General features: G+C 40.5%; 2 protein-coding genes across 17 annotated transcripts in view; one reads left to right on the plus strand and one right to left on the minus strand.

The window, feature by feature from the left end:
* Positions 1-6,407, plus strand: part of KMT2E (lysine methyltransferase 2E (inactive)) — a 68,827-nt gene extending 62,420 nt beyond the window's left edge. For all 10 annotated transcript variants that reach the window (XM_044423231.1, XM_044423227.1, XM_044423228.1 and 7 more), the window contains 4 exons: positions 346-638; positions 2,692-2,780; positions 3,041-3,132; positions 4,177-6,407. In XM_044423231.1, coding sequence (XP_044279166.1) covers positions 346-638; positions 2,692-2,780; positions 3,041-3,132; positions 4,177-5,670 — 1,968 coding nt within the window. In that variant the 3' untranslated portion in view covers positions 5,671-6,407. The remainder of the gene's footprint in view (positions 1-345; positions 639-2,691; positions 2,781-3,040; positions 3,133-4,176) is intronic.
* A 5,479-nt stretch (positions 6,408-11,886) lies between these two features.
* The window catches only part of SRPK2 (SRSF protein kinase 2), a 121,235-nt gene continuing 119,208 nt past the window's right edge, over positions 11,887-13,913 (minus strand). For 5 of the 7 annotated variants that reach the window (XM_044423241.1, XM_044423239.1, XM_044423237.1 and 2 more), the window contains one exon: positions 11,887-13,483. In XM_044423241.1, the coding sequence (XP_044279176.1) occupies positions 13,299-13,483 (185 nt within the window). In that variant the 3' untranslated portion in view covers positions 11,887-13,298. The remainder of the gene's footprint in view (positions 13,484-13,913) is intronic. The other 2 variants (XR_006414001.1, XR_006414000.1) reach the window with 1 other exon arrangement.

Below are 13,913 nucleotides of genomic sequence, written 5' to 3' on the forward strand. Positions count from 1 at the left end.
GTAACTACAAATTCCATTCAGTGGAATTTGTGACTACAAATTTTACTATCCAGCCTATTTTCATTCTAGTAATCTAGTAATTCTAGATTTAGAATTACTTTGCTTGCTTTGAAAAGCACAGCATGTATTATAAAGATTGCATTAAAAAACAAAATAAGGAAGTATGATTATTGCAGAAACTGATACAGAACCCTTTGAAAACAGAACCTCCTTTCTCTGGACATGCAGGACAAGACATTTATTATAGTGTTGAAATGAATATTGGGTAAATCTAGAAAAATGTTCTTAAAATATGTGAACATTTTGAGTTAAAGATAAAACATTTTCTTTGCACTCTTTCCAAAGGTGTCACTTCTGGAATACCGTAAGAGGCAACGGGAAGCCAGAAAAAGCGGCTCTAAAGCAGAAAGCTTTGCCCTTCTTACCATATCACCACATGCTGCTGGTGGAGGAAACAACGGTAGTGCTGCTGATGGCTTTAACAGTAATGAAAATGGAGAACAAGTGGAGAGGGAACACACTGCTGGCCTCCCATTGCCATTGCCAGCCACAGATTACAGTGCAACTTTGGAAGAAACTGACAACTCCTCTTCATCAAAGGAAGCTTCAAGTGAAAAGAATGATCCAGAGGTTCAGTGGTGAGGCACTTAGAAGTTGCTATTAAATGGAGGTTTATTAAAACAAATGACAATAGAGACTTTTGAATCCACTCCAAACAATTGTCCAGACTGATAGCTTGGCCCATTCAGTTGACTGATTTGCAAGTACTTCTCAGTCTGTCAGATTTAAAAGCAGCCTTAAATCTTTTAGGGAGCAATCTAGTCTAGCTCAGAGAAGTATGGGCATCCCTATAAAGGGCAGGGGAATCATGGAAGTCAGTGTTGCCTCTGCATTCCTTCCACTCTGCAAAACACTTAGGAGGCCAGAATCAGCCATCTCAGTGTTGCTCCCTGGAGCCCCAGGGAAGGAGACAGGCAGCATCAGGATCCTTTGTAGGCAGGGGTCAGTCCACAACATCCTTTCCCTGTACACTAAGAGGTGGGATCACCAAGGTACGTGGGGTAACTTTTTCTCTTATCCTAGTTGATTCCCACTGAGACTGAAGTTTCCTGCCACTGATAGAGGTGGAAGAAGAGAAAGACTTCATCACTCCCATTCCACCAAGACAGTTCTTTCCCAACTATTAATTAAGAAGCTGGGCACTGGAGAAAGGGCTTCATGACCTACACCAGGAGTGGCCAAGGCCTGTAGGCCACATCCACTTTAAGGATGGGAGCGCAGTTGAGGCCCTTAGCCAAGCAGTTCATGGAATGGCATAAAGCAAGTCACACTTCATGTCTCTGGTATATGGGCGTAGTATATAGCTTACATGAGAAGTGTTTGCTGCTATAATGAGGAAAGTAGCTATGTTTAGACAAGAAGCAAGGCAATTCCTCTAGAACTGTTGGCATGGTAAAGGACTGGAACACTGCAAGCCAAACTGTGCAGCAAACATGAGTGGTAAAATGTCTGCAGTTAATTCTCAGACTTCACATTTAAGAGCATTCATTGGTTTATCCACCAGCAGCCTCTGTGGCCTCCAAACCATCCTGACTGCATGCTTTTTAAACAGATTAATACATATTTAGTTGAAATGTATATTAACATGTTTGTGTACTTTGGTACTAGAGCCTCCAAACCAATCAAGTCATGTAAATGCTTAATTTTCTTGGGAATATTTCTATTGAAAAAGTTGAATACAGACTTGGAGTATACCCTTATGCATGTTTAGATGAATCCTGCATTCCTAAGCCAGCCAAATACTCACTGGGAAATGCTGGGTGTTATAGGATCCCTTTCTGCCTAAATATGTATAGGTTTTAGTCATGCTTAATTATCATTGACTTCAGTGGGTTTACTGTAAGTTAGTCATAAGTAATGTGTTCCAACAATTTCAACAGGACTATATTAAACTTTACTTAGTCTGGATTCAAGCCATAAAACTTAAGCTAGAAGAATCCCAGTCTCAGAAATCTCCATAGTCCCCATAGGATTGGAACATTCTACCATCAACTCCAAAGAACCTCCAAATATCTGTTGTCTTAAATACTGAAACTGCTAATGACTTTTGGATTTTACGGCAATTGGTTGTAATTCTAATTCAGGTTCCAAGGCAATCCAAAGATTTTTGTTTCTATTACTTCAGCAAATGCTCTGGCACAGTGATCAGGCCCAGTTCTTTCTGTTTTGAATGTCAGATCTGAATTACAGATATTTAATAACATTTAAAATCCAGTTAATGTATGGATCTGGTTGAAATACCAGAGAAATCAGTTTTAGGCCATCAGTCCACCCAGTTTTCAGGGTCTAACATTTCACAGCTTCACCATTAGAATTTATGCCAAAACTGACTCTTCGACCATGCTTATTCTCAATAGAAGCTGGACTCATTTTAGCATTAAGCATTCTCTTATAAAATCTTTATAATCAAATGTCTCTACATCTCTTCAGGTCATAGTAATCTGTGTAAACATAGTAGATGGGAAAAAATCTTGCAACTTACCCAAAAATTTTTGTTCATCTTCATGCCAACTTGGGTCACAAGAGAAATTTTATTGTACATACAGCTGAATTTAAGTTGCATATTAACTAGTTGTGGTTGTAGTTTGCAAGGGTTGTAATTTCAGATTACCATTTATTTTTGTTTTAAAGGACTGCTTCAACATCAGTGGAGCAAGTGAGGGAGCGAAGTTATCAGCGAGCTTTGCTTCTTAGTGACCATAGGAAAGACAAAGATTCTGGTAAGAGATCAATTCTGTTACTCATGGAAATACATTCCTTCAACCTATAGCAATTCTGTTACCATGTTTGGCTTTCTTCATCTTGGAGAGGAAGAAACATATAGCAACTGTTTACTATCTAATCTGTGTTATCCATATTTATCTCATTTTAGTATAATAGTTAAAGCAGGTCATTACAGATTATGAAAATTTAATCCATCCCATAGTACAGATCTTTATAATCATTGTGTACTTCCATCTTACTGTAATTATCATTACAGATCCTGATCCTGAAAATCCTGAGCCCACAAGTGAATGTCCATCCCCAGATACTTCCTTGAAGACATGCAAGAGTCCTTTAAAAGTGAACAAGGTACCTCTAAATGTAGTGTGATCAAGTTTAGGAATACACATGCATGGCTTGACTTTCCTTATATGCCTCTCTTATCATTACCAGGATGAAACAGATGCCCTGAATTTAGTTAGAATCTGAATTCTGACCCCATAAGGGGTATACTGACCCCATAAATGGAGAGAAGATAACCTTAAAAGCCCTGTGCTGGGACAAACAGGAGGTGACTGCCACTATCACACCTTCTTTGAATGCCAGGGCCATTTCAGAAATCTGATTCAGCGAAGCTATTCTTACAGTTTTGGTGTCTGTGACAGATCCGACAAGTTATACACTTAACATATGCAGATTTGCAAATGACCTCTGTAACTGCAGATGTATTTTGTTTAAATATCACCAAAGCAGCTTACATCTGAATTATGTGCGTCTAAAGCCTGGTGAAGTCTAGCTATTTTTCTTTCCAGTGTAGCTGCAAAGTTTTGCATTTCCCTGTTATTTTTAAAAGAATGTTCCAGTGACCTTGGGAACTGTATTATTTGAATGGAGCCATTGGGTCATCTGAGATAAAACCTGGTTTTAATATGAATGTCATACATTTAAATACTTAAAAATTTAGATACATGTTAAAGTGATATACACCTAGCCTCACAACACATCGGTTGCAGAATTCAAATGAAATGTTTAAAGCAGCAAGACACATGAAACTTTGGGCTGCCTTTGGTTTATATTCTAATAATCAGGAAAATGGTGAATGGTGGCCTAGAATATTATTTCATAAATTTCATGAATATCAATTTCTTCAGAGAACTTTCCAGGTATGATTTTACAAGCAACTTAATATAAATACTTCAGGTACCTTTTAGTATCTTACAACATCCAGCTGCTTCTATTAGTTCATGGTATTTGAAAAAGGATTCCTTTCTTTAACAAAGAAAAAGATACTTTTATAAGAAAAATGTTGTTCTTCGTGGTAATCACATGCATGAGTCTGTCCAGACTAGCATTTCTAAATAATATGGATATGCCTTAGGGTTTATGTTTGTATTATTCTTTTTCTCTGTGTAGACTTCTTCGCCAAGTCCTGTAGTTACTGCTCAGTCACTTGGGAAAACACCACCAAAACAGGATTCCCAGTGGGAGACTGCAGCAGACCCTCCAGAGCCTGAGAACACAACGCACCCCAAGCCTGATCAGCCCCAGAAACCACTGACAAACCACGGTGAAGCACTTTCCAAGAACCATCAGTCCCAGCCCCATGCACGTAATCCAGGAGATCAAGCCTCACAGAAGCTGCCTTCTGCGGCATCGAAGCTACATTGTCCCCCTTCACCTCATGTAGAAAATCCTCCAAAATCCTCCACTCCACACACTCCCGCACAGCATGGCTACCTTTCACCAAAGCCTCATGCACAACAGTTAGGATCGCCATACAGACCTCATCATCCCCAGTCCCCTCAAGTGGGAACGCCTCAGAGAGACTCTCACAGAAGTTTTTATGCGGCAGCCCAGAACCTTCAGCCAGGCAGCCAGCAGCAGGCCAGTGGAGCGCTGTTTTCCCAGACATCTTCAGTATCTTACAATCAGTTTCACCAACAGAATTTGAATGCCACTGCCCCGCCCCCGCCCCCGCCCCCACCCCCATCCTCTTCTTACTATCAAAACCAGCAGCCCCCCTCAGGAAACTTTCAAAATTACAGTCAGTTAAAAAGTAGCATAGCACCCCAACAAACTGTTTTTCCCTCGGGACCAAATCAAGCCCTTGCTGGCACAACATGCCAGCAGGCAGTTGCAGGGCACCATGTAACAGGTGGGCATTTTTTGCCATCGCAGACTCCCAGTATTCACCATCAGACTCCATCGGTGGGTGCACCGCCGCCACCGCCGCCGCCTCCTGCTCCAGGACCACACCTTGTGCAGCAGCAGAGTACTCATCAGCATTCAGTGGCACACGTTGTCGGTCCAGTGCACGCAGTGGCAGTGGCCCCCGGATCACACATCCATTCTCAAACTGCTGGTCATCCCCTGCCGCCGCCGCCTCCTGGTCCCGTTCCTCACCACCATCCTACTCACCCTGCAACAGGTCACCAAGGGTTGCAAGCACAACACCAGCATGTAGTCAATTCTGCGCCGCCGCCACCACCACCACCACCTTCCAGTGTTTTAAGCTCGGGGCATCACACAGCATCAGCGCAAGGATTGCATCATCCATCTCATCAAGGGCCCCCACTTTTTCCTTCAAGTGCTCATTCAACTATAACTTCCTATCCCTCACAACCTCCACATCACACACCTTTGGGACCTGGACCTCAGCATCAGCCTGCTGGAACGGGACCTCATTGTCCACTCCCAGGCCAGGGTCCTCACATCCAGCCTCAAGGACCAAACAGTATTCCAACACCTACAGCTTCAGGGTTCTGTCCTCATCCTGGCTCTGTCTCCCTCCCTCATGGCGTGCAAGGACCTCAGCAGGCATCCCCAGTGCCTGGGCAAATACCGATTCACAGAGCACAGGTGCCACCAACTTTTCAAAACAATTATCATGGTTCAGGGTGGCATTAAAATGGACTCCCTGCTTGTAAACATTTTAAAAATGTTCTGTAAAAACTGTATATTTCATATGTACCTGTTCAAGGTACTTTTTAAAGCTTGTACATGATACTTTGTATAAAAGCAAACACCAGTGCGTGCGCTCACTCTCATTGTATCCTTTCCATTTTTGCTTTTAAAATTCCTGAAACTGTGCTATTAAGCCAGTATTAGGCATTTTTTATTTTGTATGTGAACATTCCAGCAGTTTGTTCTGGCAGTAGATTTTATGCTGCATAACTTTAAATTTTATTGTTACAGTTAAATTCATTTAGTGAATGTTTTCTATATTTACTTTTTATACATATGTAATTAAAAAAAACTACACAGCTAAGTGATGGCACTAACAGGTTTTTCATCTGTCAACAGTTTTTGTGCATATAGATAGAAAATGCAATACAGGTTTTTATAGTTTGATGTGGACATGGCTTTTTTCTTTCAACAGTTATTTGCAGACATTGTAATTTAATGTATAGATTGTTTCTAATGTCTCTGACAAGTGCTGTAAATACTGTTTCTTTTGCGTGTAAAACTGCTTAATGCTTCTCATTTGATATAGTATTGTACATATAAGTCTTTTGCAAAAGCTTGTGATCTTTGTGGAAGTAGTACAGTATATGAACTTTAATTTTTTAAAATATACTGTCACCTTGCAGCACTGGTTGGGCATTTTAATTCATGTTAATAAATCACAATTATGTCAGTTTTAATACCCTGTCCTCCTATCTTGCTCTTTATGAAAAATTATGTTGAACTGGTTGTGATATATTTTGAGGAACACTAATCTGATAGAGCCAGAAAAGCCAGGGATGCAAAGTAATGCGTCTGTCTCTTCAGGCTCCTGGTCAAGCAAAGGGAAAATCCTATTTCTCTGGCAGCAAATCAACTATCCCAACCAGTTACTGTTACGCCACTGAAACTTGTAATTCTGGGATGGGGAACCTGTAAACCCTCCAGTTGATGTTGAATTATCCCACCATCATCCATGACCACTGCTTATGCTGGCTAGGTCTGATGAGAGCTGGTGATCCAGGTGGTATGGAAAGCCACAGGTTCCCCACCCCTCTAATTCATCCAAAAGGCTTATCACCTGGAAAAGAAATATTCCAGTTACATATGGAAGGATTACCAAACTCCACTCAAAAACCAGTTAGAAATTGCCATCACAGCAACACCTGCATTTAATTACTATTTTAGGTAGGTTGGGATTAATCATTAGATATTGTGATAGCATCCTGGAAGAGAAACCCTTTCAATATGATGGAACTATGATCCCCACATAGACTTGGCAGCCATGCTTTGTCAGTTTATAATGTTTGAGGTAGAGCTTTTTGATTATAAATGGACTGAAGTGTTGCATTCCACTAAAACATCAAGCACAATTAAATCCATAACACTAAAGACATCACAGTTCTGTGTTGCAGTGGCAAGACAAATACTTTAAGAACACGTTGAATTCACCAGCACCCCCACCTCCAAAAAAAAATCCAAATCTACTTTGCTCCTGGTGTTGCTAAAACTGATACATGAGCAGCGCAGTGCTTGGGACAGTCAGCCAAAGTGTCCACATTTGCTTCCCCAATTGATAAACAAGAGGAAAGGAATTTCATCAGTTTATGCAGGCAGGTTACTAAATGTAAGATGTCTTCCTCTTGTGCTGCAGCCAGTAACAGCCTCCACTGTAGCAAACATATGCATATGGAAAATTTTTAACCCCAAAGAGCAATACATGAGCCTTGCTATAAAAATAACCTTCACAAATTAACCAGCAAACTAAGGGATAATTTTTAGTCACTTTACACTGTAAAACCACAACATTTATAATAATACTTCACACAGTGGATAGCCTAATTTAAGATGCTGTGTGTAATTACTCAATTTGCACATAACAGATTTGACCTATACTACTTGGCTGTAAACTAATCTTATTTTTGCCTTTTGCAATTATTTTAAATTATGCATTACTTTCTGAAAGCATATTGAATTCTCTGTAGAAGATTATAGTAAAAAGTTAATTCTTAGAAATAGTAGCAAAGGCAGTGCAAGCAGCTGTTGCTCACATGGTGTCAACTGTGACATGTCTAGGGCACTGGAGGTACTGGGAATCATAGGTCTCAGGATAATGCAGGCCTTGATCTATCACTTGATTTGCACTGCAAACCTGGCAATGCTATGAGTACACCAAAGAGGTACAGCACCTCAGTAGTAGTTAGGGTTTCCATCCCAGGTTTGTGATATGTGACAAACCAGTTCGTCTATGTCAAATCTAAGAGGGCCTTTCTGTTCCCTAATTTTTCAAGGAAGCTACTAACTCGCCCGAGTGGGTTGGTTCTGTCACCTTTAAGCTTGAGATGTTAAATGGCCCAGGCAGTAACTTTCTTCTTGGCTGGGAAATCCATGTGGTGGGCTTATCTGATGGTGCTTAGCACTCAGAGGCCGGTGCTCCAGCTTCTTGTTGGAGGGATGAAGCCTCCCATGAAGTCTGGCCCCATCAGAATTGCTGATGGCTGCCATTAGAGGGTTGGCTTGGGTGGCTATAGAACTAGGGGGTGGCAGAGACTGGGTTTTAACTATGAAGCACATACGGATTTAGACTGACTTAAAATTTGGTCTGTGGAGTGGAAGAGGGCCCTATTAGGTTGAAAGGAAAATGTAAGACTTTTGCTTCCTGTTAAAAATAGGCATCCCCAAAGAGTACAGCATTCAAGGTAGCTGTGGAAGGTGTATCCTTAGTTTAACGTTCAAGACAGAGCAAACTTACAGCCACTGTGAGTGCTGCACTCTAACTGCAGCATAAACTGCTTTTAGTGTGCCAGCAGGGTATAAGAGTTATAAGAATTGTGGAGTCCCCTTTACAGGTAACTGCAGTCTAAATCTGTGCTCTATAGATTCCTTGATCCAAAGGGGAGACACATGAACAAGAACTGAAGATGATGGACAAGCATACTGCCTGCCACATGTGCCCTTTTCAGAGGAGTATCAGACCATCTCTCCATGAAACCTTTGGTGGCAATTCCTGCTTTCAGGTGTAATTGCCTGTAATGGCAATTGCCACAGGAGCATCTACCATGGTACTTTTCTGCCTTCCATGGTCTGCTGTAATAAGGTATAAATCCTATCAAGGACACTGTGAGCTTCTCAGCTCTGCAGGGGAGTGTGTCACTTGGCCTGAATTGCCTCGTCAAAGGAAGGCAGAAGAGGTACTTTCCGGTTAGGTGTCTTGGTTTCTGGGAAGATGGTAGGCTCCTTGCTGTTGCCTTGGAAATAGGTTGTGTGGACTGCAAGCCCTCTCTTGTAGGATAAACTGAAGACCTAAACGTGTCATGGCCTTTTAAGAGCAAAAAAAGAAAATCTGCATTACTAAGTAGCCTACTCTTGCTAGATTCCTTGACTTGGCTACACTCATTCTCACCACTATATCCTGGATTGAAAATTCGTAGAAACAACATTGGGGCTGTGGGATCTGTTAGCCAGAACGCTGCATGTGTTAGAACACATCCCCAATCCCCAAAAGAGTAAATAGGGACTGTGCTACAAGTGTAAAGCTTGTACCCAAGCACAGTTTTCTCCTTGCTCCTTCATGTGAGGAATGAATATGGGGAAGGAAAGACGTGTGAGCATTGCATAGTGGCAGTAGACAGCTGCTATGTTTGAGCTGCTGAGGTTGCCATGAAGCTGGCTTGGGCCTGCTGTTGTTACACAAGTTAATTGCTAAGTCGATCAATTACCAACTGCCTAATTCTTTTCACAATCTACTCTTCTTGAAATAAGGACTGGGTGGTGCAGGGGTGGACTGAAAAGCTAGAGATGAATAACCCTGTATTTGCTGCAGCAAGATCTGTAAATGCATTGAGCTGCTCAGTGTGCATGTTTGCTTGGTGGAGACGGACACCCTCTGGTGGCCAACTGCCATGCCAAAATGGCTGAAAAAGTGGCTTATTTTTTGTGTATAAAAGGGAAGGACAAGATGGGATTCCTGAGTGGCTGCCTGAGCATTCAGTAACAGTGGCAGGACTGGCAATGGCTGCAGAGGAGCACTAGAATGGTGAAAGAGTTGACTACTTTTCACTACTCTGACCTGAATGTTTCTATCTTCTGTTCTTTATGCTTGAAGGACTTCCATGAGCATTTGTCTGCTAAGCTATCTGAGAAAGGGCAAAGGAAAGGAAAGGAGAGGCAGGGAAAGGAGCACGGTTATGAGGCCCAGAAAGAAGTACAAATAAGGGTCACAGAATAGGAAGGAGTAGATCTGAATCAGAGAGGGTGCAAGGCTAAATAGAGGAAAAGTTCTGTCCTGGGTGAAAATAATGAAGAGCTTGGGGTGGAGCTGCAGAAAACTAAGCTCAAGACAAAATTCTGTGATCCTTGCCTTTCCTCGGCTGGGTGGGAGCTACCTCTTTCATGGATTCCACTCACACCAAACTGAGAACATCTGGTCCAAAAGGTGAATGGCTGTATGGCTGTAAATGAATTTTAGCAGACTCTCCCCCAACCCCTATGTATGGATTTCATGCCCAGTCCCAATCATGCCCACTCACCCACAGTTTGTAGCATAGACCTGAATTTCAGAGGCTGTGTCAGATTATTTCATCAGACTTTAGTACTTTTTAGTGCCAAATGAGAAGGTTATGTGCATGCAACTGATTCACAGAAGACATCTTGGTGGCCCATCCGTGCCTATAGAGCCCTTTCATATGAGAAGGAAGGAAACCGGCAGCAGGAAGGTAGCACAGAAGAGGAGGAGATGTGGCAGGCGCAAACAGCTAGGCATGGAAACCTATTTGGAACAGCTATTTACAATGCTGCTTTACCGTACTTAAAATTCCAAGCCAACTCAAGCATTACACGTTTCAAAGTTAGTATCCCACTGGCTTTTAAATTATACTTCTTTTTTGTTCAATCACCTGAAGTCAATTTAGATTTAAAAAAAAAAACGACACTTCTACGGATTGGTTAAATGGTTAATCTTAAATTTAAAAACTGGGCTGAAACCAAGACCACACACATGGTGCCCATGGGAATGATCCAGTCTGCAATTCATCTTGCAGGGGGGAAAAACTGGACCAAGCAAGCAGGGCTGAAGGGTAGTGACTTTATTTACTCCTGTAGCTGACTGAAACTGACTACAGGAGTCTGGAGTTGGTCTCAGGAGTGATCTCAAGGTAGGGGTTACATTCAGGTTTCAGCTGCTCGCAAATGAGATATGACATAGGACAGTTAAATGTTTTACTATGCGTGTTGAATGCATGGCTTCAAGACTTCAAGGAAGCAGATCCCTAGTCTGTATTTTTAAAAGGTACAATTTCATGCCAATGTGCCCTTGTAAATAAGGGAAGAAGCAAAATGTTTTCTGCAAACTGTAATGGAAACAGGGAAAGAGCCATGCAAGCAATTGATGCCCCATCCACAATCCCATTATACAGGATTTTCTAGAATTCGAGGTCAAAATATAGGGGAAAAAGTTGCACCTGGTTTCTACAGGGGCTATGTTCTCATCACCATGCACAGAATGCAAATTGCTGGGTATAGCACTTCATACACTCTGCAAAGTAGAAGATTTTGTGAAGCTGATTTCCCTAAAATCTCAATCCTGTCTATATACCATCAATTTAGAATAGGAGTGAGGGCAGGGTGTTGAGAGGGTATCTTCTACTTCTTGATTAGGAGCAATTTTATTTTGAGTTATTAACATTTAAATATAAAATTTGGTGTGGTATGAAACAGTTCAATTAGACTGCTAATTTGAACACTGTTTGTTTGTGTACACCCCTTCCCACTGTGCTGTCAGTCTAGAGGGATTTCAACAGAATACCTGCTTTTAAAAAACATTTCGTGTAATGATGGGAAAGCCATGGTTCTTTATGGTCTTTGCACTTTCATATATGGGGCACAGACTCCACGTGTGTGATGGCAAATAGTTTCTTCCTTAGTGATGTCTTTACTAGTGATACACAGGCATATGACTGAATGAACCAAGGCAGGCCTTGGGGATGCCATGCCCTTGTGGTTCTGGCATAAGGGGCTTTATTGTACATACCTGCTGTTGAGACTGCTTTGCTTTGATTCTTTTTTAAATTAAAGATCTGAAAAGCTTATTCAACAGCCGCACTTTATGGACTCTTCTAACAAATACATAACTGTAATAAACCACTTAATTCACCCCTATCAAAACATTCCAGGGAGCAATACTGAAAAAACAACCACTTTAATTAGACAACTGCAAGCACCTCAAACAATTGGTTATTATTACAACACGGGGTATCATCTCACAATCTAGGTTTTGCAAAGGCATGTGAATAAATTTTAAATGGACAAAGTCAAGAAAAAGTGGCACCATAATTAATGTGTAAAACCAGAAATAAATTTACATTCATTCCACTGACTTCTAAAAGAGGCTAAAATACACCTCCATATTTTACATTCTAAAATCTGTATTGCCTATGAGTTCTCTTTTGGAATCTACTTAGCTTTTGTTTTGTTTTGTTTTTTTTAATTTTTGTTTTTTGTACGAAAACACTTAAAATTTGTGTGCAACTTACAAAGCAAGATTAGTTCCTCAATATGTCAATCCATGGGAAAAAATAAGCTAGTGCAATTTGTTTTAGAAACATGTAAAGCTATGTATGGAAGGTGCATGATCTTTAGTTTTAAAGTAAAATTTGCATCCATTTTGTTCTTCCTTTAAAGTCGAGCACCTTTTTTCATCAAAGGTTAAAATTCTGCACAAAGAATGCTTCCCAAGCTATCTTTAAATGCTGAAGCCCAGCATGTCAACCATCCTTATGAAAAAGCAGTGCCCATTTAACCATGCCATCATCTCACAACTGTATAGCAAATGAAAATTTCTTAAAAGCACTTAAAAATAGATATATTTTATCCTTTGAATGCTTAGCCTTCCTTTAAAGTGCCTACTGTAGAATGTAATCTTATAAAAGCAGCCACTTTCTTTCCAAGAAAACACTTTCTATGGGCACTGCTACAGAAAGGAAAGTTTATGTAACTCCTTGAAGTAGTTTGAAATCCACCACATGCAATTTTGTATACTACAACTCACTCTCAGTTTAGTAGCTTTACTCTGAAATTTGTGTCCCCCGTCCCGCTTTTAATGGAAATAAACATTTACAGGGTGCATTTACATACACTATTTTACAAGAACAATGTCCCTTTGCCCAAAGATAGAATTGTACATTATCTCAGTTTTGACTTGATAATGTCCCACACTTGTAAATTATATAATACTCAGCTAAAATAGTTTCCATAAATAGTTACAAAACCTGCCAAAACACATGAGGGGAGAATAAAGGTATTTTGTTCAAAAAGTTGATGTCACACAACACAAGAAACAATGCTTAAAGACACATTAGCAAGTGTTTTCTGCAGAGAGTCAGTAAAACTACTAGCTGAAGACATAGGACTATTCCTCCTCCCAAGAACACAGTGCACAAAAAGCAAAATGTCAAACAGTACCTCAAAGCAAAATAAAGATCTGGGGTTGAAGCCAGCTCATTTATGATCCTGTTAAGAGAATTTATGACAGTCACCATTTAAGTCTGATGTATGGGGAAGTGGGTGCTGGCCCAGCGTCGTATCTGGAAATGTTGCTAGGAATTCAACCAAGGATGCCTTAGGCATTCACCAGCTGAAGCTCGTTTCTCTGGAACCATTTCTAGCATGGGTATCAGGAAATCGGTAAATTCTGCAGCATCTTCCTGAGGCCAACCATATTTCTCCACAAGAACATCAAAGAGGCTCCAAGGTTTCAGTTTGGTAATGTGTCGAAGTTCTCCTGCATTTATAAAAAAAGAAGAAAGATAAATCAATGTTATGATTATTAGGACCTATTGGTTGATTTTAGTCTTGAATTCGGTGAGTACCTGAATGATGATTTAGCCTCATCATGAAAAATGAATTTTTAGCAGTTTTTTGCTCAATAGGCAAATAATAAAAGTGCTTTCATGGATATAATACATGATTTATTTTCTTTAGCTCATTTTATATACAAAGATTCAATATGGGCAACACATTATCAAAACCACATTTTTCCAGTTTCTACACCACAAGCAGATTGATGTTATTCCAATCCAAACATCAAATCTATAGGGTTAGCTATAGCATCTTGAAAAGAAAAACATTCCTAATTGTGAATGTTAAAATGAGATGTTAGAATGTATAAACTAAACCAGAGAGCATCTAACTATGAGAGCTTCGCAGCCTGA

Source organism: Varanus komodoensis, unplaced genomic scaffold (genome assembly GCF_004798865.1).
Source record: "Varanus komodoensis strain SLA01 unplaced genomic scaffold, ASM479886v1 scaffold13_3, whole genome shotgun sequence".
Lineage (NCBI taxonomy): Eukaryota > Metazoa > Chordata > Lepidosauria > Squamata > Varanidae > Varanus > Varanus komodoensis.